At 47.5% G+C, this 26,461-nt stretch overlaps 1 protein-coding gene across 1 annotated transcript in view; it reads left to right on the forward strand.

Annotated features, from left to right (window-relative positions):
• The first annotated feature begins 6,346 nt into the window (after positions 1 to 6,346).
• The window catches only part of Jph2 (junctophilin 2), a 65,715-nt gene continuing 45,600 nt past the window's right edge, over positions 6,347 to 26,461 (forward strand). The window contains exon 1 of the mRNA XM_028769735.1: positions 6,347 to 6,986. Within this exon, the coding sequence (XP_028625568.1) occupies positions 6,608 to 6,986 (379 nt within the window). The 5' untranslated portion in view covers positions 6,347 to 6,607. The remainder of the gene's footprint in view (positions 6,987 to 26,461) is intronic.

Below are 26,461 nucleotides of genomic sequence, written 5' to 3' on the forward strand. Positions count from 1 at the left end.
CTCAAAAGTATTTTGTTTTATAAAGGACAAAGTCCCGGTGACCTAATAACTTTCTGAAGGGGTCAGACCTGAGCATAGACATTGCAGATTTGTGGGAATAAGCTGTAAGTTATTTGTATCCCTCAAACTCACCCTCAAAACAAACTTTCTGAGTGTGGTCTCACAACACTCTGGAGGCAGAAACAGGAGGCAGAGTTCAAGGCCAGCCTGGGCTACATGCCAAGACCCTGTTGTCTCAAAACAAAATGAATATTGAAGTTAAAAATTATCCCATGCACATCCAATTGGGCACATTTCAATTTAATGTTCTTCACTAGAGGATTTGAGTTGTGGGTGTGACTTGCTCTTTGCCAAGGGGCATAGAGTTCGTGGGGTTGTGGTTTTGATAAGTCCTCAGAAATGGATTCTGTAGTGAGTGAGATGAGGCTATGGATGCATATTCTGAAGAATGCCACCTAGTTTTCACATGATTTTATTTTATTTTGATACTTCTTAACCAGTTGGTCACTTGGATATTTCTCCCTTGTAGTGCAGGGAATACTCTTGGTAGCAAGTGCTGGGAGTACAACTGTAGGCAGAACAATGTCCTTGTCCATGGGGGGAAAAGGGTATACATTAGGAAAAGATTAGGAGATAGGACAGGTTGACCTAGAGGGATGAGATTTCTTTTACATTTAAGGCAGAAGTTTCTGTGAAAAAGTAGTACTGGATCTGAAGGAGTCAATGGGAGCCGTGTGGACAATTAAGGAAGAGTACCCTTGACAGCAGAACCACTAGAATCTCAAGTCATGAGGTCAGAGGTGCAGGTTGAGGTCAATTTGTGGATAATCAGTGGGTGGTTTGAAAGCTTTGGTTTCTAGTGAGTGAGGTTGCCGTTTGCTAGGTGTGTGAAGGATGGAGAAATGAAGAGGTAAGTTTGAAGACAGGGTCTCACTGTTCCCTGATGGCCTAGGTGAGGTTGCCATTTGCTAGGTGTGTGAAGGATGGAGAAATGAAGAGGTAAGTTTGAAGACAGGGTCTCACTGTTCCCTGGATGGCCTAGGTTCACACTCCTGCCTTAGCCTTCAAATGCTGGGGTTACAGGCATTCAGCATGGGGACCCAAATACTGGCTACTGAGTAGATTATTAAGAAGCCTTTGGTGGCTGGACAGTCAGCAGTGCAGGAGCTGTGTCCTGCAAGTATTTTACAGGTAGAGCAGATGACAGAATTTAGGAAGTGAGGAAGATAGGAATTAAGAATGTTCTGGCAGCTTTTAAGAAGTTAAGAGCTGGTGCAGATTTGGGATGGGGAATTGGGAATTTGGTTTTCCTGTCTGAAATGCATATTAGACATGTAGGGCAGTTGAGTGGGTCCTTGCATTAATTACTGAAATCAGGAGAGGCACAGCTGGAGAGCCAAACTTAGGAGCTAGTGTATGGCTTTTAAAGAAAGGATGCTAATGTAATAATATTTTAGTAGAAGAAGTAAGGAACTATGTGCGAATGCTGTGCTTTCTGCAGCATTTCTGCTCATTTTGGGAACCTGAAACTGCTAAAAAGACCTATTTGAAAGAAATAATTTACTTTAGAAACAATAGATTGTTTTTAAAGCTCTAAGAGAACACCTAGGCAGTGAACACATAGAAGTCAGAGGAACAGGCAAGATGGCTTGGGGTAAAGAAGCTTGCCACTAAGGCTATGATCTAGTTAAGTCCTTGAGACCTGTATGGTGGAAGAAGAAAACCAGCTCCTGAAGCCTCCATGTGCAATGTGTCATACATGCGTGCACACACAAATGTAATTTAAAGATTGACAAAGAGGTGGGCTAAGTGATTTAGCCAAGTAGTAAAGAACACTCATGTGAGTGTACACACATATATACAGTCAAGTAAGTGCTAGGCACAACTGTAATCTGCTATTCAGGGGACTGAGGCAGGAGAATAGTTTGAGCCCAGGATTTGAGGGGTCAGCCTGGGCAACATTGTAAAACCTTGTCTCAAAAAATCCTACCAGGGTTAAGCTCCAGGACACCCAAGGTACAATGGTTGGAGTGGGCAGGAGCCTGCAACCAGTGGGCTAACCAAAGAGGAAAAACTCAAAAGTCAACTGAAAAAGCAGTTTTAACAAGGGAGGTCTCCGCTGCACACACAAAGAGACTGAAGAGCATCTGCGGCAGGCCTGGATGGACCACTGTGGGACACAAACATATACTGTTTATATATTAGAACGAAGACAGTCCTTGCTTTGCACAGGGGTCTGGGAGCGGTATGGACCCAGTCAGGATACAAAAAGGTTCCTGGGAAAATGGGCCTTCTCTCTTCAGGCCTTTAGATGTTCAGAAGTCCAGTGGCCCTCTTCTCTTTGCAGGTTCCCTCCATCCTGGGCTCCCTGGGAAGGAAGTAGAGAAAAGCAGTGAGTGCCTGTGACAATACAGAACCAGGCTGTGGCAAATATCATAGCAAAAGATAGATTTTTTTCCACAAAGATTTAGTTTATGTGTGAATGTTGCCTGAGTATTTATGTCTGTACCACATTCACACAGTGCCTAAGAGCATTAGATCCCTTGGAACTGAAATTACAGAGATAGTTATGAGCCAGGTAGGTGGTAGCACTCAAACCTAGGTTCTTTGCAAGAGCAACAATTGCTTTGACTCACTGAGCCATCTTTCCAACACCATACATCTTTAAAAACAATTTACATTCGTAAAAGCTTAGTAAACTTTTTGAAGAACTTTGTTTTCCTAAGAAAGATCTGTTGTAATGTACACATAGCCACAAGGGGGCATGCTTTCCTCAAAATTCACAGGATTAAAAGGAGTGGAAAAGAGGGTTTGGGGGAGAGCCACAGTTTTCATGAAAGCTCAGCCCTGGCTGCACAGTAAGGCCAATGCCAGATTCTGAAATCTAAATTTTGATTTTGCGAGATCAAAGTGTTTCTTTATGTCTATCTGTAGACATGTCTATGTCTATCTATGTCACGTCTATCTGTAGACAAACCACAGGGTGAGGCTGAGTGAATAGATGTGAGTCCTTCAACGTCAGATATTTCATATTTAGTCTTTCTTTGGTGACTCTCTTATTAATAATAATGGTCAGAAAATCATTTTGCTGTGTAAGAGCAGTAATAGTAGCCGGTATTGTTTACGTATTTAAAGCCTTCAAGCTATGAACCTTATTTAATTCTTGTGACTATTTTGTCTGGATGAGTATCTGTGCACCATCTGCTTTCCTGATGCCCACAGAGGCTAGAAGAGGGAGCTGGATCCCCTGCAACTGGAGTTACAAATGGTGTGGGTACTGAGAACCAAACCTGGGTCCTCTGTAAGGGCAACAAGTGTTCATAACCACTTAGCCACCTCTTCTGTCTCTGAGTATGAACCTCTTCAGCAGAGACTCTTATAACCCTCCCCTGGTCATGTCAAGAGGTTGTGATTATCCTTCATACAAATGTTGGTCCCAGGCAATTTCTGGAGATACAGGAGATTATCTTGGTTTAGAGAGATTTGGCAATCAGTCCAAAATTGTAAGCTAGAGCACCTGGGCAGAGCTGGGAGATTTTTTGTTTGTTTTGTTCTGGTTTTGCTTTTCCAGTACTGGGGATTGAACTTAGGACCTCACATTACCATACAAGTACACTGCCACTGAGCTCTGTCCCCAGCACACTCTTCATTTTTTATTTTGAGATGGGTCATACTAAGTTGCCCAGGCTGGCTTTGAACTCATTCGTTCTATAGCCTAGTAGGTTTTGAACTTTAAATCTTCCTATCTTGGCATTCTTAAGTTTCTAAGTAGCCAGAACTGTACCCCTAGACACAGCTTAGAACTGGAATCTGAACATACTTCTAACTCTCAACTTCCTGCTTGTATAAAGCAAACATATGCAAACCTGTAAATGTTATCAAGAAAACACTCCAAAAATTCCCAGTGGGCCTGGTGAAATGGCTCAGCAGGTTAAGGCTGTTGTAGCCAAGCCTGATGACCTGAGTTTGATCCCGAGACTCACAAGGTGGAAGGACAAAATGGACTCCCTCAAGTTGTCATCTGACCTCCATATATGCACTGTCACACACATACATACACGGGGGACGAGGTCTGTAATAAATAAGGGGCTGGAGAGAGAGCTCTGTGCTTAAGGAGTACTGCTCTTGGCCAAGGACTCTAGTTAAGTTCTCAGTGTCCACACCAGGTGGCTCACAATTATGTGTAATTCATAGTTGCAGGGGATCCAACACTTGACCTCCCAGGCCACCTGCACTCACGTCCATATACCTATACACGTACACACCTAATTTAAAAAGAATAAATCTTTAAAAATGAATAGATAAAATGCCCAGTGTTTCAAAGTCAGAGATGCTCAAAGCAAATGCAACCAGCCATGTTCTCTCCCATGAGGACTGAACTCCATTGGTCTGGGAAGGACTGTGCAATCTGTGTTTTTATGATTGTAGGTGATTCTTCTGGAAGGGCTCCATCACAGGGAGCTACTAGGAGTGAACAGGGATAGATGAATATGTATGGACCCCCTCCTGGAAAACAGCCAACCTAGATCAGCCTTACAGTGATTGATGGACTCTCAGAGACAGTCACTTTCCTTTCTAGTTGACTATCCATTTTCTTGTCCTGCGGCTGCCAAGCTGGAAAGTGTTTGGGAAAGAACGGGCAAAGTGTCCTTAGTGGGGAACTGCCTGGGCAGGCTGAAGGTCCACCTGGACAGGGTGCCAGCCACCTGGCCAAGATGATGGTTTGTGTGGAGGCTGGTGTTGAAACGTGGACCAAAAGGACTTTGTAAGGTTAGTGGCTGTGCACATAATCATGAGAAGCAACAACTAACAGGGGCTGTTATCAGTAGAGTAGAAAGCAGAGAACACGGTCTGCCCATTTCTAAAATGAGGAAATGAATGCAGTGATGTTCGGTGGCCAAAATATCGTCATGGAACTTGGGAATGCGTCAGACAGACACTCAAGTCAGATAATGTCTCATGCTCCCTTGGAAATTGGCTTTTTTCTTCTTCTTTTTCTTCTTCTTTTTGATTTCTAACCTTCCTTTATTCCAGCTATGAACACACACACACACACACACACACACACACACACACACTTCCATGAGCAGGAAGGAGACATTCCTCCCCTCTGTACTCCTGACAGAGGCTGTGGCCTGTGGTGGAGTGAGATTCATTTTAGAAATATTCAAGATCGGTTTTTTTTGCAATATTCCCCTTCCCAAGCTTGCTTCTGCCCCAGCATCCTAAGAGCCCATGAGGCCAGGCTTCAGAAGCTCTTGGGACAGGAACGAAAGGCTTTGGTGAATTTCTAGCACCCAGGTTTCCACCAACTTCCAGTAAGAAGAAATAAATCTCCAAGGCAAAGAAGACACTGAGGTCTTGGCTGAGGACTGTCAGCCCTGGAAGCGCTTCCCACCGCCCACCCCCCTCTCTCAAAGGTTCTGGGGATCAGAGTTTTCCCGATTGTATGACAAATACTTTATCAACTGAGCCATCTCCCCAGCCTCCTGAACTGGTTCCTTCTACCAGGGTTCTCCCCAGTTTCCTGGGTTAACTGGGGTGGGTTGACAGAACTCTGACTAGTTCATGTTTGCCCCGTGGCTAGACCCGTCTGTGCTCATTCTGAGTTCCCTTCTGCTTTGAAAGTCCTATGTGCCTCGGTCCTCCATTCCTTTCTCGGTAGATCACTGGATTCTTCAATGGGATTGGCAGGGGCACCAAATCTCCGGGTCCTGCCACGGCATGCTCGAAGTGATAGGGCCCCATGTCTGCCACCCCCTGCACTCTGGGGATATGAAGTGGCCCTGGATAAGACAGTTCGCTGGTCTAGGTCTCTTCTCCCTGCCTCCAGATTCTGGGAACTTCTAGATGCGAGGCAGCTCTGACCCACAAGAAGGCAAGCCACCAAGTGGCTAAGCTGTCTACACTTGGTTCTCAGATTTCCTGCTCAGCCCCCTCGGGCCACTGCCTGGGTCTGCAGGCCCAGCGGATTGGAAGCCCCCCCCCCCGGCCCCCTCCGGCTCTGAAGGAGGCTGGGCCAGCCAGGGGGTTATTTTGGGAGCAGCTTCTGAGATCCAATGGCCTTGTTAGGGCAACACTGACCTTTCTATCCTGGGAGGAAGGCAGGGCTGGAGAAGGGGCGGGGCAGCTGGGAGATCTGAGCCGCACGCCCACTGGGGTGGATGAGAAGGGGGCCAGCGGCTGCTTCAGGGTGGGTGGCGGGAATTCAGCCTCGGCTGGGCTGCTAACCCCGGAATTGTCTCTCTTTGAAAAGACAAGACCCCTCAACTTCTTTCGTTGCTTTTCTTAAGGAGGGCACACCGGACTCCATGGAAGCTGGACCTGGGACGCTTTATGGGAACTTGGAGTCTCTTCTGTCGGCTTCCTTTTTAAGTTGCTGCCTTCCTTGTTGGGATGACTGAGGGGGTCTCCCAGCCATGGCACTGACCAGCGCCCCCACTGCTGACTTGGCCTTTGGGCTTTTTCTGCCTCTGCTGGCGTCTTGCTTTTTACCCCTTCGAGCCCGGTGGTGATTCTAGGGGCTCAGCCTGAAGGTGCCTGGAGAGCATCAGGTACTCCTACGCCCAAGCTGGAGGACGGAGGAGTTGTCAGGAGCGAGGATGAGATGAGCGGGGGCCGCTTTGACTTTGATGATGGCGGGGCGTATTGTGGGGGCTGGGAAGGGGGGAAGGCACATGGGCACGGACTGTGCACCGGCCCCAAGGGCCAGGGTGAATACTCGGGCTCTTGGAATTTTGGCTTTGAAGTGGCAGGCGTCTACACCTGGCCCAGTGGGAATACCTTTGAGGGCTATTGGAGCCAGGGCAAACGACATGGGCTTGGCATAGAGACCAAGGGGCGCTGGCTCTACAAGGGGGAGTGGACGCACGGCTTTAAGGGGCGCTACGGAATCCGGCAGAGCACAAACAGTGGTGCCAAGTACGAGGGCACTTGGAATAACGGCCTACAGGACGGCTATGGCACGGAGACCTACGCAGACGGAGGTGAGTCCAGCTCAGCCCGCAGAGCTTGAGGGGGGTCTGGAAGGGATGGTAGGAAACATCAGAGTAGCTGGCAAAGAAATAGATGGTTTAAGGTGCTATTTCCTGTGTGGCTTTAGATAAGCTACTCTGCCTCTCTGTGTCCATTTTCTTATCAGAAAAGGTAGGGTGATAAAGCGGTACTTGAGGACTGTCAGGAATGACCAGTGCAAGGCACCGTACAGATGTACACTCATCAGACACGATAAGATGTAATCATTTCTCTTTACTCTCTAGGTATGTAAACAGTTAGATTTCAGCTTGTGTTGTAGCAGAACTGGGGGCTGGCCTCAACTTTGCTACGAAAATACTTTCACAGGATAGATCCTAAGAGCGTTTATTCATTCATTTCTCCATCCATCTATCCATCCAACCACCCAGCATTCATTCACCCACCCTCCAACCATAATCCACCCATCTCTCTATCTCCCATTCACTCATTCATCCATTCACTCATTCCATTCACCAACATCCCTTCACGCATTCACCCAGCAGGTATATACTTGTCCATCCATCCATCCATCCATCCACCAACTCATCCATCCATCCATCCATCCACCAACTTATCCACCCATCCTTTCACCCATTCACCCAGCAGCTATTACCTGTCCATCCATCCATCTATCCATCCATACATCATCCATCCATCCATTCATTCATCCATCCACCCATCCATCTATCCATTCATTTATCCATCCATCCATCCATTCATTTATCCATCCATCCACCCACCCATCCATCCACCCACCCATCCATCCATCCATCCATCCACCCATCCATCCATCCACCCATCCATTCATTTATTCATCCATCCATCCATTCATCCATCCATTCCATCTCTCCCTCCACCCATTCATTTATCCATCGTCCATCCCTCCATCCATTCATTTACTCATACATTCTTTCATTCAGCACATATTTCTAGACAGTTGCCCTGCATCCCCAGCCTTATTCAGTGCATATTTCCATGGGACCTCCTATTTGTCCCTGATTGCACAGATGATTAGATACACAAAGGACGTGGACTCGGGCTTCAAAGATAGGCAGGCCAGCCAGCATCTCACTCAAACATGTCAGAGAGTGGTGGCATTGAAGAGCAGGGTGTGACTTGGACATGTTGCTTACCTGGGCCTCGGTTGCTCATCCACACAATGGGGCACTTGGGGCATCAATACTGCTCAAAGCACGGACAGTGAACAAATAGTGTCGGCATCTACCCACAGCAAAGACAAAAGCTCAGGGCTCATCAGACCTTCCGACCAGCATAGTGAGCAACAAAGCCTGTTTTAACAGGCTCACCAGAAAGTGTTGATTTACTGGGACCATATGGTAGTCCAGCTACTTGGAAGGCTGAGGCAGGAGGATCATTTTATTTTATTTTATTTTATTTTATTTATTTATTTATTTATTTTTGGTTTTTCGAACCAGGGTTTCTCTGTGTAGCCCTGGCTGTCCTGGAACTCACTCTGTAGACCAGGATGGCCTCGAACTCAGAAATCCGCCTCCCTCTGCCTCCCAAGGAGGATCATTTTATAACAGCTTACCAACATAGTGTTACTCTGACAAGGAAGGAAGGAAGGAAGGAAGGGAGGAAGGAAGGAAGGGAGGGAGGGGATCAGGGGTGAGCAAACTAAAGAGATCACTGGTTAGTGATTTTCTGCCACTTTTATATATTTCACAAAGTGAGAGTGTTTTAGATTTATAATTATGTGAAAAAAAACTAAAGAAAAATATTCTATAATACATGAAAAACAGATGAACGACCCCATCTGACATCTAGACATTTGGCTGTTGTCTCAAAGAGCCTAAAGTTAACTCTGACAATAAACAGCGACTCCTGCAGTCTCTTTTGTTGAGACAGAATATAGCTCAGACTGGCTTTGAACTTGTAATCCTCCTACTTCAGCCTCCAGAGTACTGGGGTTATAGACATACTTCACCGTGCCCCGTGGCTCCTCTGACTGGGGTATTTCCAGGACACTTTCCTGCAGTGCTGAGCGACTCAAAGTCGTGCCTCTTTAGAAAACAATTACTCCTGGCACAAGCAACCACTTGTGGGATGTTGTAGTTTGGATGTATTCCGCTGTGCTGTGACAGAACAGGAAAGGGGCATTCTGAGGGTGGAGCAAGGAAGCGGGGCTAAGCAACAGCCGCCCCCTGGGAGAGTCTGCACGAGCTGAAGCATACTGAGAGCATCTTGAGATGCAGGCTAGGTTCATGCCTGGACTGAGGACCTGCCTTCAACTCTGTCTCTCCAGCTTCTGAGTATCCCTAGAATAGCTTATAGAACTGGATGGAACAGGAATGAACTGAGGACAAATTTTGAAGACTCACCAAGCCTCCAACTCAGTGCCCTTTGACTCAGCAGGTGATTGTGTTGAGCATGGTACCAGGCACTGGAGGTACCAGGCAAGCCTCGGTTTTCCCAGATATAAATTGGGCACAATCCTTGCCTGCTTATAGAGTATCAGTCATCTATGTAAAAAGGTCCATGGCAGCTGTGTGCCAAATATCCCTCCCAATCTCTCTTCACTGACTCCAAGGGCTTGGAGTTCTGGCTGTGAATCACAGGGGCACACATTCCTGGGGTGAGGAGAGCACAGGCTATGATGGGCTGATCTGCCAACACGTCTAAAAGGAGGAAACCTAGTCACTCCTGCAGCCAACAGCAGTAACCACCTGTCATTGTGCCATATCTAGTGCTAGGGACTGGAGCAGGGAGAGACACGGTCCCCCAGAAGCCCCTGTTTAGGAGGAGACAGAAGTGAAGCAGGAAACAAATACTATCTATCTATCTATCTATCTATCTATCTATCTATCTATCTATCTATTATTTGATATAATGTATATATCATTTCTCAAGGTTGCCATTAGTGAAGGAAGAGAGCACATGAAATAGTCTCAGATGTAGGGTTGGGAGGACTAGAGAGGAGAGCTTTGCAGGCCTGGAGTGGAGATGCAAAAGCTCTGAGGTGGGACCAGGCTTAGCCTGTGTGAAGAACAGGAAAGGAGGGTGAGGCAGGAGTGCATGCTGGGATTGCAGGCAGAGGCTGGGTGACCTGGGTCTGTGGGTCCTGGTCTGAGCCCGGGTGTAGCGGGGAGTTCTTAAGGCCAGGTGCTCAGAAGGCCAGCCACCCTGCTCCGCCCAGCCTGCTCCCTCCCTTGCGATGCCCCCACACCCAGGGACTCTGGAGACCTTGTGGGTTCCTTTCTCCCAAGCCACACACAAGGTGTAACCATCCAAATTTAGATGTGGCTGCTGCTATGGAAAATGTCTTTAATCAAGCTGTCATCGGTCCCCTGAGGGTTTGTTAAGGACTTGCCCCTTGCCCTCTTCTGGGTGGCACCAAGAGGGATGTGAACAAATAAGATCCTAAGATGGGGGGGGGTAGACAAGTCCGGGATTATGACCCTGTCCCACTGGGTTTATTTCTGAGCCTTACTTTCCCCATCTGTGAGCCGAACCACTTCTAAATCTCTCATGTGATTTAAAAATAGTGTTATTACATTTATTGGAGAGGGGACAGGGCATATGTGACTGCCACAGCATATGTATAGAGGTCAGAGGACAACTTGTGAGAGTCGGTTTTCTCTTTCCGTGGTGTATGACCTAGAGGTTAAACTCACATCGTCAGGCTCGCAGACAAGTGTTTACACGCTGCCGAGTCAGCCAACAAGCCCGCTCATCTAACTTCCCATGGGATAAATGACAGAGTGCAGTAAGCGGTGGTTGCTGTGGCTACTACTAAGATGATCAGCCCATTCAATAAGCATATACTGCATCCTGTAAAGCAAGTGCTACACTTTACTGTGAAGTGTAGAGAGAATGGAGCAGTTGAGCCAGGAATGTAACAGGAGCCACACTTAGCCCAGCGACCAGTGCTAGGCAGAACCAGGTGAGGGACTAAAGCATTAGGCTGGGATGTCACAGAGGACTTCCTGGAGTAGGTGGTGAGCTAAGTCCTGTCGCAGGTTCATGGGTGAGCTGCACTTTTGGTTGAAAGGACAGAGTTCACAAATGCCAGGAGACCCAAACCTTGGGCATCTGCAACCACACAAGAGTTAAAACTTGCATCTTGTCCTGGGTATTGAGAAGCTGCCTCTATGGCTGGAGAGATGGCTCAGTGGTTAAGAGCACTGACTGCTCTTCCAAAGGTCCTGGGTTCAATTTCTAGCAACCACATGGTGGCTCATAACCACCTGTAAAGGGGTCTGATGCCCTCTTCTGGTGTGTCTGGAAATAGCTACAGTGTACTCATATAAATAAAATAAATCCTTAAAAAAACATTTAAAAGAAAAAAAGAGAGAGAAGCTGCCTCACCTTGTAGTCGGCTGTGACAAAACCAAAGCAAACATCAGCTTTGCGGACTGGAGGTGCCAACTGGTTTGTTGGTAGAAAGACTAATTTAGTGGGTCAGGACCTACATTCTTTTTCAAATAGAAAGAATGGTAGACATAGAACAGAAATGACTGGGTCCTTCATGGACAGCAAGATGAAGCATTATTTCCTGGAAAAAAAAGTTTAGTTAATGCTGTGTATGTATACATGTATGTGCAGAAGTGTAATGTATAGACACATATATGTATCGTTGTGTGTTTTAATCTCAGCTCTCGGGAGGCAGAGGCAGGAGGGATCTCTATGAGTTCGAGGCCAGCCTGGTCTACAAAGTGAGTCCAGGACAGCCAGGGCTACACAGAGATACTCTGTCTTGGGAAAGGAAAAAAAAAAAAAAGGTCAGAAGCCACTGTTCTAAAGCAACTTATCCAGAACTTTCTTTGAAGGCCCTGCCATTCCCACCTCCACCCTGCCACCCTCTCCTCCCAGCCTTGCTTTGATGGGAGATTCAGCTCTTCAGCTCTGGCTTGGGAAGGGATGGGGGTGGGGAAGGCCCCTGGACTGGAGCCTCCTGGCGCCTCCCCTGCTATAGCCCTCATTCCTTCCCTGGCCATATAAAGTAAAGCTAAAAATAGCTGCTGACTTAAAGCTGGTGCTCGGTGCACGTACCCAGCCCTGAAGGACTTACTCACTTCTTGGCTACCTGGCTGCTTCCACCAGGAAACCCACAGACGCTAGCCTTTGAAGGACTGTTTCTGACCCTGGCTTTCTCTTTTCTTCTTCTTCCTCCTCCTCCTCCTTCCCCACCCCTCTTTATCTCTGCTTTGGAGACAGAATCTCTGAAGCCCTCAGGTCCCCAAGTTCTATGATTATGAGTAAAAGCCACCTCTGGGCTGTGATCCTTGCTTTTTAAAACCCTTGACCCGGGGCCACTGCACTGGTAGGGTGTCTGCATGGACAACCTGTCCTTTCTCTGGGAGGTGTTTTCTCAGATAATCGTCAGATTCTTTTTTTTTTTTTTTTTGGTTTTTCGAGACAGGGTTTCTCTGTATAGCCCTGGCTGTCCTGGAACTCACTCTGTAGACCAGGCTGGCCTCGAACTCAGAAATCCGCCTGTCTCTGCCTCCCAAGTGCTGGGATTAAAGGCATGCACCACCACCACCCGGTGATCATCAGAAAGTAAATTCACTCAAAAATAAATCCAGTAACCAAGATGTGCAGCATAGCCAGGTATGGTGCTGTATACCTGTCTTGCCAGAGTCAAGAGGAGGAGGCAGAAGGATTAGGAGTTCAAAGTTATCCTTGGCTATATAACTAGTTAGAGGCCAGCCTGGGCTACCTGAGGCCCTATCTCAAACGAGTCAACAAAGGATGCAGTGGGAAGATGGCCCACTGTTTTCCATAAAACTAACATTAATGATAGTGATCTTTTGCCAGGCCGTGGTGGCGCCCACATTTAATCCCAGCACTTGGGAGGCAGAGGCAGGCGGATTTCTGAGTTCAAGGCCAGCCTGGTCTACAGAGTGAGTTCCAGGACAGCCAGGGCTACAAAGAGAAACCCTGTCTCAAAAAACGAAAAAAAAAATGATAGTGATCTTTCAGGGTTTGCCATACGCTGGGTGTTGTCCTGGGCATGTGACATAGCCATGTTACTTTATGGGAAGTATTGTTATCACCCCATCTTGCAGATGAGGAAACTGAGAAAGATCAAGGATCTCTGGTTAGTGGGAAGTAGAGATGGGGCTTGAAAATAGCAAGTAAGTTTTTTTGAGACAGAGTCTGTATTTGAACTCAGAGCTCATGATTCAGCAAGGCTAGCTAGGGTTACAGGCATGTGCCTCCACACCTGCCTTTTTTTGTGCTGGAGATCCAATCTCAGAATCTTGTGCTTACACAGTAAGGACTTCACCAACTGAAGCATCTTCCCAGATCTCTTCAAAATCACCCACAGATTTCAAAATGTTGACAGGAGACTTTTGAGTTAGGTTCCCCATGCATCCGCAGGGCCAACTGCTTATGGCTCACTCCACCACAGGAATGACAGCAAGCTCCCTTTACTAGCCTCTGTGCTAGCCTCTGTGCTAAGAGCCTTACATGCGCCATATCACTTAGACTTCTTCCTGGCCTGTGCTTTTCAAATCTTTGGGACCGCAAATCCACAGCCAGACGCACATTGTACATACACTGCCCTTCTCTACGTGTGCACATCGACGAAAACGGAGAATGCAAACCAACACTCCACCTCCTTCCTCTCTGTCTGGGCCACATCAGCTGCGTTCTTCTTGTACCTTCTTGGGGAATTCAGTGATGAATAGCTTAGGTAAAGCCCTCGGGACGGTTTGTCACATGCTTTTATTATTATTACCATATACTGAAAAGACTAGACCATTTCATATGTCTTTGCCAACCGAGTCCAGAACCCAACCTGCTACACTCGGCAGGACCCAGTTTGCTCTAATTAATTAATTAATTTGTTATCTACTTATTTTTTCCTAGCTCAAAGTTAGTGACTTAAACTCATTGAGTCCAATCTATTCTGAATACACAAACTCAACGAATCTGTCAGAACAGAGGACCAAACAGCACAGAATGTCACATTTTCTGAGATGAGAACAACTGTTCTCCCAGAGTTAAGCTTTAAAGAAACACAACTTCCTTATTTATCCATTTGTGCTCCTAAGGACTATTTCTCTATTGTTATTGATCTGTATTCCTAACAAGGCTAACTTCTTTCTATTATCATAGACTTGTTAGTCTTTTTGTTTGTTGTTTATTGGATATTTTATTTATTTACATTTCAGATGTTATCCCCTTTCCCCATTCCCCCCAACCCCCATCCCATCCCCGCTCCTCCTGCTTCTACGCAGGTGTGCCCCCACCCACTCACTCACTCCCACCTCCCCACCCTCAAATTCCCCACACTGGGGCATCCAGCCTTCACAGGACCAAGGACCTCCTCTCCCACCGATGCCTGACAAGGCCATCCTCCACTACATAAATAGCTGGAGCCTGGGTCCCTCTAAGTGTGTCCCAGGCTGGTGGTTTAGACCCTGGGAGCTGTGGTTGGTTGGTATTGTTGCTCTCCCCATGGGGCTGCAAACTCCTTCAGCTCCTTCAGTCTTCTTTCTAACTCCTCCATTGGGAGTTCAATGGTTAGCTGCTAGTATATGTATGTGCCTGTATTTGTCTGCCTCTGTATATGTCAGGCTCTGGCAGAGCCTCTCAGGAGATAGGTATGTCAGGCTCCGGTCAGCATGCACTTCCTGGCATCCACAACAGCTTCTGCGTTTGGTGACTAAACATGGGATGGATCCCCAGGTGGGACAGTCTCCGGACGGACCCTCCTTCAGTCTCTGCTCCACACTTTGTCTCCATATTTGCTCTCGTGAATATTTTGTTACTCCTTCTAAGAAGGTCCGAAACACTCACACTTTGGTCTTCCTTTTTTTTTTTTTTTTTTTTTTTTTTGGTTTTTCGAGACAGGGTTTCTCTGTATAGCCCTGGCTGTCCTGGAACTCACTCTGTAGACCAGGCTGGCCTTGAACTCAGAAATCTGCCTGCCTCTGCCTCCCAAGTGCTGGGATAAACGCATGCGCCACCACCACCCGGCTTGGTCTGCCTTCTTTATGAGCTTCATGTGGTCTGTGAGTTGCAAGCTTTTGGGCTAATATCCACTTATCAGTGAGTGCATACCATGTGTGTTTTTTTGTGATTGGACTACCTCACTCAGGATGATATTTTCTAGTTCCATCCATTTGCCTAAGAATTTCATGAATTCATTGTTTTTAATAGCTTTCTTTTTCTTTTAAGATAGGGTCTCACCTTGTAGCCCTGGCTGTCCCAGAACTTGATATGTAGCCCAGGCTATTAGCTTCCCAAGTGCTGGGATCATAGGTGTGTGCTGTCACACACAGCCTAGAGTCAGCCTCAAAATTACAGTACATCTTCTAGCTTTGTCTTTCCTTTTTTTCTTTTGTTTTTAAATTATAGATTTATCTTTTTTTAAGATTTATTTATTTATTCATTTTATGTATATGAGTACAGTGTAGCTGTCTTCAGACACACCAGAAGAGGGCATCAGATTCCATTACAGATGGTTGTGAGCCACCATGTGGTTGCTGGGAATTGAATTCAGGACCTCTGGAAGAGCAGTCAGTGCTCTTAATCTCTGAGCCATCTCTCCAGTCCCAGCTTTGTCTTTCCTATTCAATATTCTGCTGTTGTAGGTCACTGCTTTTTCTGCATTCATTATAAAATCATCCTGTAGGTTTCTTAAAACAGAAGGCAGCTGGGTTTTCACTGCAAGTTATTAGCTCTCCAGATCAGAGTTTTCCTATTCATGGACATGGTATATATGTCTTATTCAATTTCACTCAGGAATGCTTTGCACTTTTCAATTCCTACATTTAAAAAAATTTTATGCCTATGCATTCATTTTATAAAACTGTCATTACATTTTTTTTTTTTAATTTGCTGGGGTGTGGGGCACACACGTGCCACCATGTACATGAAGAGGGACAACTTGGAGTCAATTCTCCCCTCCCACCTCGTGAGTCTCAAGGATTGAACATAGATTGTCAGATTTCATGGCAAATGCCTAAAGCTGTTCAGCCTTCTTACTGGCCCTGTATTTATTTGTTTGTTTGTTTATTATTTATTTATTGACAATGTAAATGAAACCTTGTTGTTGTTCTTGGTTTTTGGGTTTTTTTTTTTTTTTTGAGACAGGGTTTCTCCATGTTACCCTGGCTGTCCTGGAACTCACTCTATAGACCAGGCTGGCCTTGAACTCATAGAGTTCTGCCTGCCTCTGTCTCCCTAGTGCTGGGATTAAAGGTGTGTGCCACCACCACCCAGCAGGTACCTTAAATTTTATTTTTTCACCAATTTGATACTAGTTTATGGAAACATAATTATTTTCTTTCTTCTTATTTTTTCAAGCACTATTTTATGACAGTGCATGGGTATATGCACATGGGCACAGCACACAGAGGCCAGCAGCATTGGATCTTTTAGAGTTGGAGTTACAGATGGTTGTGAGCCACCTGATGTGGGTGCTGGGAACGGAACTCTGGTCCTCTGGAATAGCAGCCAGTGCTCCTACTTGCTGAGCTAGCTCTCCAGGCATGATACAATTATTTCGTACTTTTTTTTTTTTTGGTTTTTCGAGACAGGGTTTCTCTGTGTAGCCCTGGCTGTCCTGGAACTCACTCTGTAGACCAGGCTGGCCTCGAACTCAGAAATCTGCCTGCCTCTGCCTCCCAAGTGCTGGGATTAAAGGCGTGCGCCACCACCGCCTGGCCCTGATACAATTATTTCATGTTGACTTTAAATCCTCTTACCTTGTTCAACAAATTGCTCAATTCTAGTGGAATTTTTGCTTTTCAAATTTACAAGTAGTAACCTTCAATTTTAAAATGTCTGGACTGAAAACAAAGAATAGAAATTCTAAGAGAATCGGATGGGTGTAGTGAAAATTTTAGTTTCTTTAAAAAACACAGAAATATTGTGTTTTCATTTTAATCCCAGGTGTGGGATGGGGATGCTTCAAACTGTCCACAGCAGCTGACTCTGATTTGCCTCGTGCTCTAGGAAGGGCATGATTTTGCCAGCTGCAGATAGTTTCTGTGATTGTGTGTTGTTTGTAATTCTGGGGACTTTTCAGACGATATATAAATGCTGGGACCCTGGGAGCCTGTGGGAGTTGTTTGTTGGTTGGTGTTGGTCACAGTTTGTTAAGTAGTTGTGTGCAAAGAAGAAATGACGAGAAGAAATTAAATATCATGAGGGTGAAAATCAAACTTGCCCCAAAGAACTGGACACCCTAATCAGCAGGAAGTAGTCTAGTGATACTGTCAACCCCTTTCCCGTCTATCCTGCTTTCTCTCCTATCAAGTGTCAGGGGTGTGAAAGGGTGGAAGAAAAGGGATGAAGAAGGGTGGAAGGGAGAAGAACCTACGAAGTAGCCGAAGTCCAGCTACAGATGGGAGACGCTGTGCTAAGGCTCTTGGGGTAGGGGTTTAGTGCACATAGGTAGAAGCTCACACTCAGCTGTGCTGCTTGCTATGGTGTGGGTGTGGGTATCACTAACCTTCCTGATCTTCCAGTTTTCTGTCCCTACCACAAGGGTTCGAATTTCTCTTAGCATATCAATGAGATGAGATAATAAATGTAGATCCCTTAGTGTAATGCCCAGCACATATGAAAGCGTGAGAATGTTCCTTCTTCTTATGGTGCCCTCCATATCCCTCAGGAGGAATTAACTCAGATAGCTTGAACTGTAGCTGTTCTTATCTTTGGGACAATGTTTTTGAACACAGAAACCAGCTTTTGCCTTTGGAAGGATTGATAAGCTAAGATGGTGATTGGCTCAGGGCTGCCCTGTGACCTGCCAGTGTAGATGGGACCTATACCAAGTGTGACTCTGTTTCAAATGTGGAATCAGCTTAATTTAACCTCATCTCAAGAATCTCATGTCACAGTTCACAGCCAGAGATCAACGTGACAGTGGGCTAAGTTGCTGTCCGAGCAGCTTCTTGGTGTTACCTGGGTACTCTAGGGAGGGAAAGCCCACTCAAAGAGATGAGAAAGCGGACACAATCTTTCCTCTCTGCGCCTTGCTTCTGTGACTCATGCATCCGATTGGCCGAGTCGCAGCAGATGTGCCCTGTCCAAGGCAGGCCTTGGGGATTCACTCAGCTTGCTGGTTTCCAGGGGTTGCTAATTCTGTGCCCCCAGCAGCTGTTCCCCAGACCGGCTCTGCTAGGCCGGCCACACCCTTGTGAGGAATGTCCAGTCTCAAGTTCTGAGGGCTTCTTGCTGAGAGTGTGTGTTGAAGGGGGCAGGGTGCTTCCTACCATAGGACAGAAGGCTGTCCTTTTTCCCTTCTGCCTCTCCTCTAGCCAAGGCCATAGAGTAGGAAGGCAGGGAGGTCTGGCCTCCCTCCCTCCTGGGTGACTTCTATTTCCTATCTAAGGGGCATTTGCTGAGGGCTGAGGAACCAGGTGTGGGTGGAAAACAAGTCACAAAGCCACTCCAGGGCACTGGAGCCTCCTGGGCTCTCCTTGTCAGGAGTGGTGAGCACCGGGTGCTTGAGGAACCTTGAGCCCATGACAGATGACTGCCCTGGGGGATGCATGAGTGGAATGAGGGACACATTCAGGCCTGAAGTGTATTCAGCCTACAGGACATGCTGTTCAGGAGTCACTGAGGTCCAACTGTTTATTTTCAAGGCGGAATCCTTACAGAACCTTCCTCACCAAGCACCCAGGTGTAACTTCCCTCAGTGGGCAGGGCAGATGAACAGTGTGTCCCCTCAATGTGGCATGCAAAGAAGGACATGGTGTTCATGTTACCCCTGCCAGGAAAGCAATGAGAGGGGGGCATTTTGTGAAGGGTTGAGTAGGCCATTGCAAGAATGTGGCTTTTGGTCTGAGAAAGTCAGAGCCGATGAAAAAACAGGTTGGTGACGTTGTTCCGTGGCTGGCATTCCACTGTTAGGACCTTAAGAATAAATGAACAAAATTAAAGATTTTCTTATTCCATCTTACATGTTTATTTTCAGTCAGTGTGCATGTACCACAGTGCCTGTGTGGAGGTGAGAGGCCAGAGCTATCGGAGCCACTTCTGTCCCACCATGTGGGTTCCAGAGACCGAACTCAGATCATCAATCTTGGCAGGAAACAGCTTTGCCCATTGAGTTGTCTTGCTGGTGTTCCAAAGCTGAAGAGAGACAGGATTTGCTTTGCTTTCATGAGATGCCTTTAATTCCAGGGTGGAGATGGAGGCCATCTGGGGACAGAGCAGTGTTGAGGCCCATCAGTGAGTTTAAGGCAGTATTCATGATGTAGGTGAGAGGGCCTGGACCACCATCACCAAGATGGTAAGATGTGGTACTGAGAAGGGAGGACTGGAAGGTTTTTGATGATATTGTGGCTAGAAGGAGTGAGAGAGAGAGAGAGAGAAAGAGAGAGAGAGAGAGAGGGAGAGAGAGGGAGAGAGAGAGAGAGAATGAGAGAGAGAGAATGAGAGAGAGAGAATGAGAGAGAGAAAGAGAGAGAGAGAAAGAGAGAAAGAGAGAGAGAGAGAGAGAGAGAGAGAGAGAGAGAGAGAGAAAACGAGAGAGCAAGAGAGGGGAGGGGCAGGCAGTGGTGATGGTTCCAGGCTTTATGTGAACCAAGAAGAAATGGCCATGAGTTGGGTGAGGGTCAGGAGCTGAGTGTCTGGCACATGGGTGAGAGATGCCTGTTAAGACATTTTCTTGGTCCTGATGGTAGTGGGCTGCCTCTGAACTCAGACCCTCTCCCGTGGACCCCTCTCCCCTGCATACTAAGTCAGCTCTAGTCTACAGCCTCAGTGATGTTGGCAACCCTCGGTGTGTCGAGCTGACCCAGGCCTGGCCAAGGGGCTTCCACCTAGATCACAGGCCTCGGGCTGTCAGCACCCAGCCTGTGTTGCCGAGTTAATCCTCAGCTTCTTGTGTGAGCTGTGGGGTGTCATCCGGGGCAGGAGCCCTGCATGTAGGAATGGCAGAGCTCTGAAGGCTAAGGAGACTTGGCATCTGTGGCTGCAACCTGACCCTGTCACCAGTGCTGCCAGCTCTTCTGTTCAGCGCTGTCTGTCGGTGATCCCAGGAAACCAGAGACTGTGGGGCTTTGATGGATGGAGGCATTTGGAAACCATGGAAGGGAATGCCGTGCCAGCCTTGCAGGTGAGGCAGAGAGCAAGGCCTCATGACCATTATGGAGGAAACACCACGCTGGCCAGATGCTAAGCATAGGGCCTGTTTTAATGAAATGCAAGAGCCTGTGGGACATAGTCTACAGAGGCTGACCACTTACACATCACATGGAAATGAATCACAGGCATGCTAAGGGCACAAAAGCCATCTGGCAAGCACTTATTGAGTGCCTTCCTACTCTGTTAGTTCTCAGAGACAGGAGTAATGGCCGAGTGGTAAAGTGTCAGCCTTTTGCGCCATCTCATGAGCACACACTGCGTGTAGCAAATGCCAGGACAGACCTAAATTGTTGACAGTGGTCTCGCCTGGGGAGACAGGAGAGCATCTGTCCATGTGCTCAATTGTTTGGATATTTTACAATGAGTATACGTGCTCCCTCAGCCAACACACAAAAGGTATGACTGTAGACAAGATAAGACATCTTCGAGGTGCAAAAGGAGGCCAGGGGTGCATTACTTACTTTTCTCTGACTGTGTCAAAACACCTGATGGAAGCAACTTAAGGGTGGAGAGGGGTTTTTGTGGCTTGTTTTTTTGTTAAGGGGTGGGGTGGGAGGTGGAGCTCACAGTTTAAGGAGGAACAGCCATCATGGAGGAGAGGGCTGGAGTAGCTTGGCTGGTGGTGGTAGGAGTTTGCCTGGTGGCCTGTTCACATCTTGGCAAATCCAGGAGTGGGGGATGGGAAGGAGGCAGGGGGGCAGAAGCAAGGCCTGCTTCAAGCAACCCATCTCCACTGACCAAGCTCCCCCTCCACCCCACCCCTTTACGCTACCCCTCAATATAAAACATCACTGCCAGCTGGAGACTGAAAGGTTTGGGATGGAGGGAGTGTGGTCAAGAGGGTCACAGGGAGAGATTGCTGGAGAGTAAGGGGCTTATTAAAAAAGTTATTAATGCTATAGACAGACAGTCAGACAGACAGACAGACAGACAGACAGACAGACAACAGCATTGCAGGGACTCTGAGCACCAGAGACAGAGAACATGTTGAAGGCTGTGAAGACAGGAAGTTCAGTTGCGCATGGCAGAAATGGGAGCCTCTTACTCCTTTCTGAGGATGGGGGAGGTTTCAATACTGGTACCTAGACTCTCTGCATCCCAGGCAGGAGGCAGGAAAGGGGATAGGCTGGGGTGTGGCCACCATTACCCTGTTTGATGTGAGTAAACTCACTTCTCTGGCAAGAGCTATTGACGTGAGGAGGTCTGAGAACTAGGGACTGACAGTCACTGTCTTAACAGGGTGCCTGTCAGGATCCTCAAGATGGGAGGGAAAGCCTACCTCAGGGGCTATGACCTGGGCGGGTAGCAGCTAGATTCTAACATTACATTCTTACAGGGACTAGGTGTTCCAACACATGAGTCGTAGGGGACATTTAAGACTCAAATCCTAACAGAACATTTCCCAGAATCTAGACTCAGGGTTCCTCCGCATTTCTTCCTGTTCTTGGACTTTTAAAAGCAACAAGACAGGGTGAGCAAAGCTGGAAATCTGATTTTGTAGTCTCAGCTGAGCCTGGCTGTGTGGTCTTGGGCAAGTCCCTCATTGTCTGAGCCTTTTTGAGATTCCTTTTTGCAAGGAGAATATGACCACATTTCTCCTTTTTGTTTGTTTTTGGTTTTTTTTTTGTCTTTTTTTATTGAGACAGGGTTTCTCTGTGTAGCCCTGGCTGTCCTGGAACTCACCCTATAGACCAGGCTGCCTTCCAACTCAGAGATCCTCCTGCCTCTGCCTCCAGAGTGCTAGGACTAGGAATGTGTCTCATGCCCCGTGCCCACACTTACCCTTAAAGGCAGATTGATTCCATACAACATTAACTTGCTGGCTGTGTTCATACGTGACAAGGTATGTAGACCCTGTTAGCATTGGCTTCATGGCTGATGAACAATGCCTACGGTGGACGTGATGGGACAGAGGTGGTCAGGTACCTTGCTTCCTTAGACAGGATGATCTGATCTCCAAGTTTCACTTCAGCCATGACTTTTCAGAGGTTCTGTATTTCCACCAGGATGTCTGTAGCTGTGTGGATGGCATGTTTGTAGAAACCAACCACCCAAGATCTGTATTAAATACAGGCTCTGAGCCAGCTTTAACTGGCTCGTGAGAGCCCTCGGTCATGTTTTTGGGAAAAATTTCAAAGTAACTGTTCAACCCTTGGTAGCTTGACCAGCCAGGGAGAGGAGCATTTACACCTCAGAACGGTGCAAATCAAAGTTTGTTTACTTTTCCTTAAGAGTTGGCTTGCAAGCATGTCAACTCAGTGTCCTTGTCACCGGAGTGAGAGTCACCAGCCCTCTCAGTTTTCTTGGAACTGTCCTGGTGTTAGCAGGACATATCACCTCTGAGGAATTCTTCTGTTTCAGTCATTTTTCTGTATCAGTTACTCTCCTCGTTGCTGTGAGAAAATGGCGGACAGACAACTTAAGGTTGGAGGATTTGCTTTGGCTCATGGTTTCAGGGGGCTCTAGCCATCACTGCAGTCAAGACAGGATGGAGACTCCAACTCCCCAGTAGACTTCAAAGCAGAACATAGGAACTAGGGGACCTGATATAACCCCCCAGTCCTGTCCCTAGTGACATACTTCTGCCAGCTAGGCCCTATACACCTCCTAAAGGCTGTCCTTCCCAATAGCATCACACTATCTGGGAGCCACACACTTGAAACATAAACCTGTAGGGAACACTTCTGATTCAAATCATGTATTTTCTATCAAGTGAGGAAACCCCACACTTGTGGAGAGGTGGAGGTCTCTGTAATAACCTTTGCAAGACTCACTGGAGCCCTGAAAAGATGATCTGTAAGAGAGAGACTCAGAATCCATCTCAGGCCATGTGCCCTTCAATTAACTTGAGAGTGTCCGCTGAGTGCCTTCTCCGCGCTAGTCCTCGTATGGTGTGCTGGGGGTGCATGTGGGAAAGCAGATGTGGCCTTGCCTATAGGAGCATGCGTTCTAATAGCGGAGATCCGGGTAGAGCAGTGGCCGTGTTAGTGTGTAAAGCGGCAGGAAGGGAAAGTAGAGGGGTCCGTGGGCTGCTCTAGCGATCGCAGAAGGCTTCCCTGAGAGTGTAGTTTGTGCTGAGATCAGAAGGAAGAAGAGGGGCTGAGCCGATAGGGAGCTATGCTGTGCCTGGCAGAGAGAACAGCAAGTGCAGAGACCTGGCGCTGGGAATGGAGCCCAAGCATGCCTTCTTATGTGAAACCACAGGGAGGCAGAAACCCAGAGCTGGCCTCCATCTCTTCCTGGGTTCTCTCTGTCCTTCCTGGCTCTGGTTCATCTTTACAGTTAATCCTTTCTGGGCCAGTATTTCTGAGAAAAGACTCTGACCTGCCAAAAAGCTGGCCTTTTGGTGGGTAGGGGTAGCTCAGTGCTAGGGCACGTGACCAGCAACACACAACCTGGGTTCCATCCCCAGCACCGGGGCAAAAAGATCTAGCCTTCAAGAGACACTTCCTGTTGCTCACCAACCCTCATGGAGCACTCTCCGTGTGCTGGCTCTCCCTACTGTGTCCCATGTACCTCTCTTAATCTTCAGTCAACCGCCTTCCCCACTCTACAGCTCTCTAGTCCTTGACGCTCACCTCTCTTCTGGACCACTGCTGTGTCTCCCGTATTTTGTGTGTGTGTGTGTGTGTGTGTGTGTGTGACTAGTTAAATCCCAGGTCAGAAGCTTTTTTGGTCTATCCCTGGCATGGAGTTCACTCGCCTGTGGGCAGGGACAATTTGGGTCACTGCTGTATCTCTGATGTGTCTGGCGTATCTTTGATGAATGCACGCTCAGGAGCAGCCAGTGACGCTCGTTACCTCCGCTTCACAGAATGTCTGAAGCCGGGCTCGGCAGGCTTAAGTCACTAATGAGGGTTTCAGAAACACTCGAGGTGAGAGTTGAGGCTGAAATCAATATTATTCCAAACTAACTGAGAAGAGCAACTGTGGGGAGAGAGCTGGACGCAGGCTCTGTCTACCTGGGAGACGGGACTGCACGTTCCGTGCTGGCTGTGATGGCTGTGACCATCATTCCCAGGGTTTGCACTGCTGAATCTAGAACTGAATATCACCTGCTTTTAGTGCCTCTCTCGTCCTGGGTTGAGAAGGGAGTGAGATGTAGGTCCTGTTCCTAGGCCAACAGAACAGTGTAGTCAGGAAAACACAGTCATACTTCAGTGTTTGCCAGTGACCTCTTTGGGCCTGGGAACTGTGCAGGATGCTGGGACCATTGTGGGGATGAGTTAGACACTGCTTCTTCCTGCCTGGAGGCTAACATCTCTGGGGAGAGGAAAGGCTTATACTGAACCAATCACCATGGCAGTTATTTCATGGCACTTGGGGAAAGCATGACGAAGGTGACTAGGCTTGTCTTGGGTGGCACTCAAGGAGGGGTTTCAAGAGCACTCCCTGTATGGTTTCACATGGAAGCTGAAGTCTGCATATCAAAGATGGCCGTGGGAGAGAGAGGAGAGAACGAATGAGTTGGGGGCAGGGTGGCTCGTGACTGTAACCTCAGCAATTTGGAGCTAAGGCAGGAGGATTGCCAGGAGTTTGAATCTAGTCTGAGATACGCAGTGAGTTCCAAGCCAGTTTAGGCTATAGTGCAAGAGCCTGTCTCAAAAAACAAATGGAGGCTGGAGAGATGGCTCAGCGGCTAAGTGCACTGGCTGCTCTTCCAGAGGTCCAGTGTTTGATTCCTACTACCCTCATGAGAGCGCTGTAACTCCAACCACAGGGGACTTGATGCCCCGATCTGGCCTCTATGGGCATAGCATGCACGTGGTGCACAGATATACATTCAGGCAATAGATGCGTACCCATAAAATATAAACAAAATCCCCTAAAGTTGCCGGGGGTGTGGTGGCACATGCCTTTAATCTCAGCACTTGGGAGGTGGATCTCTGTGAGTTCAAGGCCAGCCTGGTCTATATAGTGAGACCCTGTAGCAAACAACAAGGACAAAGGTTCTGGGGTAAGAAGAAAAGTGACTAGAGAACAGGTTAAACTGAGGTGACCATGCCAGGCTGTTGGGGACATCAGTGGGTCCCTTAGGACAATGGAGCGCCTTAATGTGGATAGCTGGGCAGCTGAGGAAGCCCCCCCTGCCGCCGCCATGGTGCTTTCAGCCGGATAATTGCAGGGAAGCTTTTCTCTGCAGATGTGGACCTCCTGTCCCCAGAGAGGACTGCCCAGCCCTGTCTCAGACACACAGAGAGATGGCCCTTCCGTCCCCTTATCCCCCTTCCCAGGACCCTGTCACTATCAATATCCCCTGGGGGTTGGTGACTCTTGTTGCATGCCTGTAAGTTTCCTAATATAGCCAGACCGGTTCATTTTCAGTGAGTGGCCAAGAGCTGCTCTCTGTCGAGGTCTCAGGTTTTCTTGGGCTTAAAGGGGCCCTGTCAGCCCATCTTAGGCCAAATCTTAGCTACAGGTAGGTTGCTGGATTCAATTTCACAAACTTCTCCAACCTGGAGATTAGATGTCTTCTCTGTCCCCATTTCCTGGCTCCTCTGCCCTGTTCACGGTCCTCTCTGTTCTCTCTCTCTCTCTCCCCTCATCCTCTGGAGAAGCAGGAGTGTAGCTAAGCATGGAGTTTGGGTTCTGGAGACATGTGAGCTTTGTCATCCTGTGTATTTTCCTCTTTGCTGAACCTGAACTTTCTCTTCCAGGTTTTTGTTTGTTTTACTCAAGATAAGGCAAAAGGGGAATAAAAGTTGAATGGACACATTTCATTCAGCTGTGCAGGGTGGTCCTATCGACTCCCTAATCGTTTGTCTAAGCAATAAACACAATAGACAGGAATCCTCGCCCTTCAGAGCTTGCCGCCAGTGAGAACAATAAATGAAGGGAAAAGAAGACATCTATTGTTTTATATGCACTCCGAGGGAGACTGGAGCTGAGGAGGGGATAGAACCCTCACGCTGGAAAATTGCTTTAAATAACATTGTCAGGACTGTGGACAAGAGTGGAGGCTTGAAGATAACAGGGGAGCGAGCCATTCAGGAACCTGAGGGAAAGGCACTCACAAAAGTTCCTGAGGTAGGACCCCTACTGGTCTGGGAGAGGAACACCCAAGAGGCCTCTATGCTTAAAGTGGAGGCGGGAGGCCAGATCAGAGAGGTGGTGGGGTTAAAATTCAAGGAGGGTCATGCTGGAGAGATGGCTCAGTGGCAAAGAGCACTGACTGCTCTTCCAGAGGTCCTGAGTTCAATTCTCAGCACCCACATGGTGGTTCACAACCATCTATAATGAGATCCGATGCCCTCTTCTGGTGTGTCTGAAGAGAGCAACAGTGTATTCACATACATAACAATAAATAAGTAAAAAAGAAAGAAAGAAAGAAAGAAAGAAAGAAAGAAAGAAAGAAAGAAAGAAA

Source organism: Grammomys surdaster, unplaced genomic scaffold (genome assembly GCF_004785775.1).
Source record: "Grammomys surdaster isolate TR1022 unplaced genomic scaffold, NIH_TR_1.0 193, whole genome shotgun sequence".
Taxonomy (NCBI): domain Eukaryota; kingdom Metazoa; phylum Chordata; class Mammalia; order Rodentia; family Muridae; genus Grammomys; species Grammomys surdaster.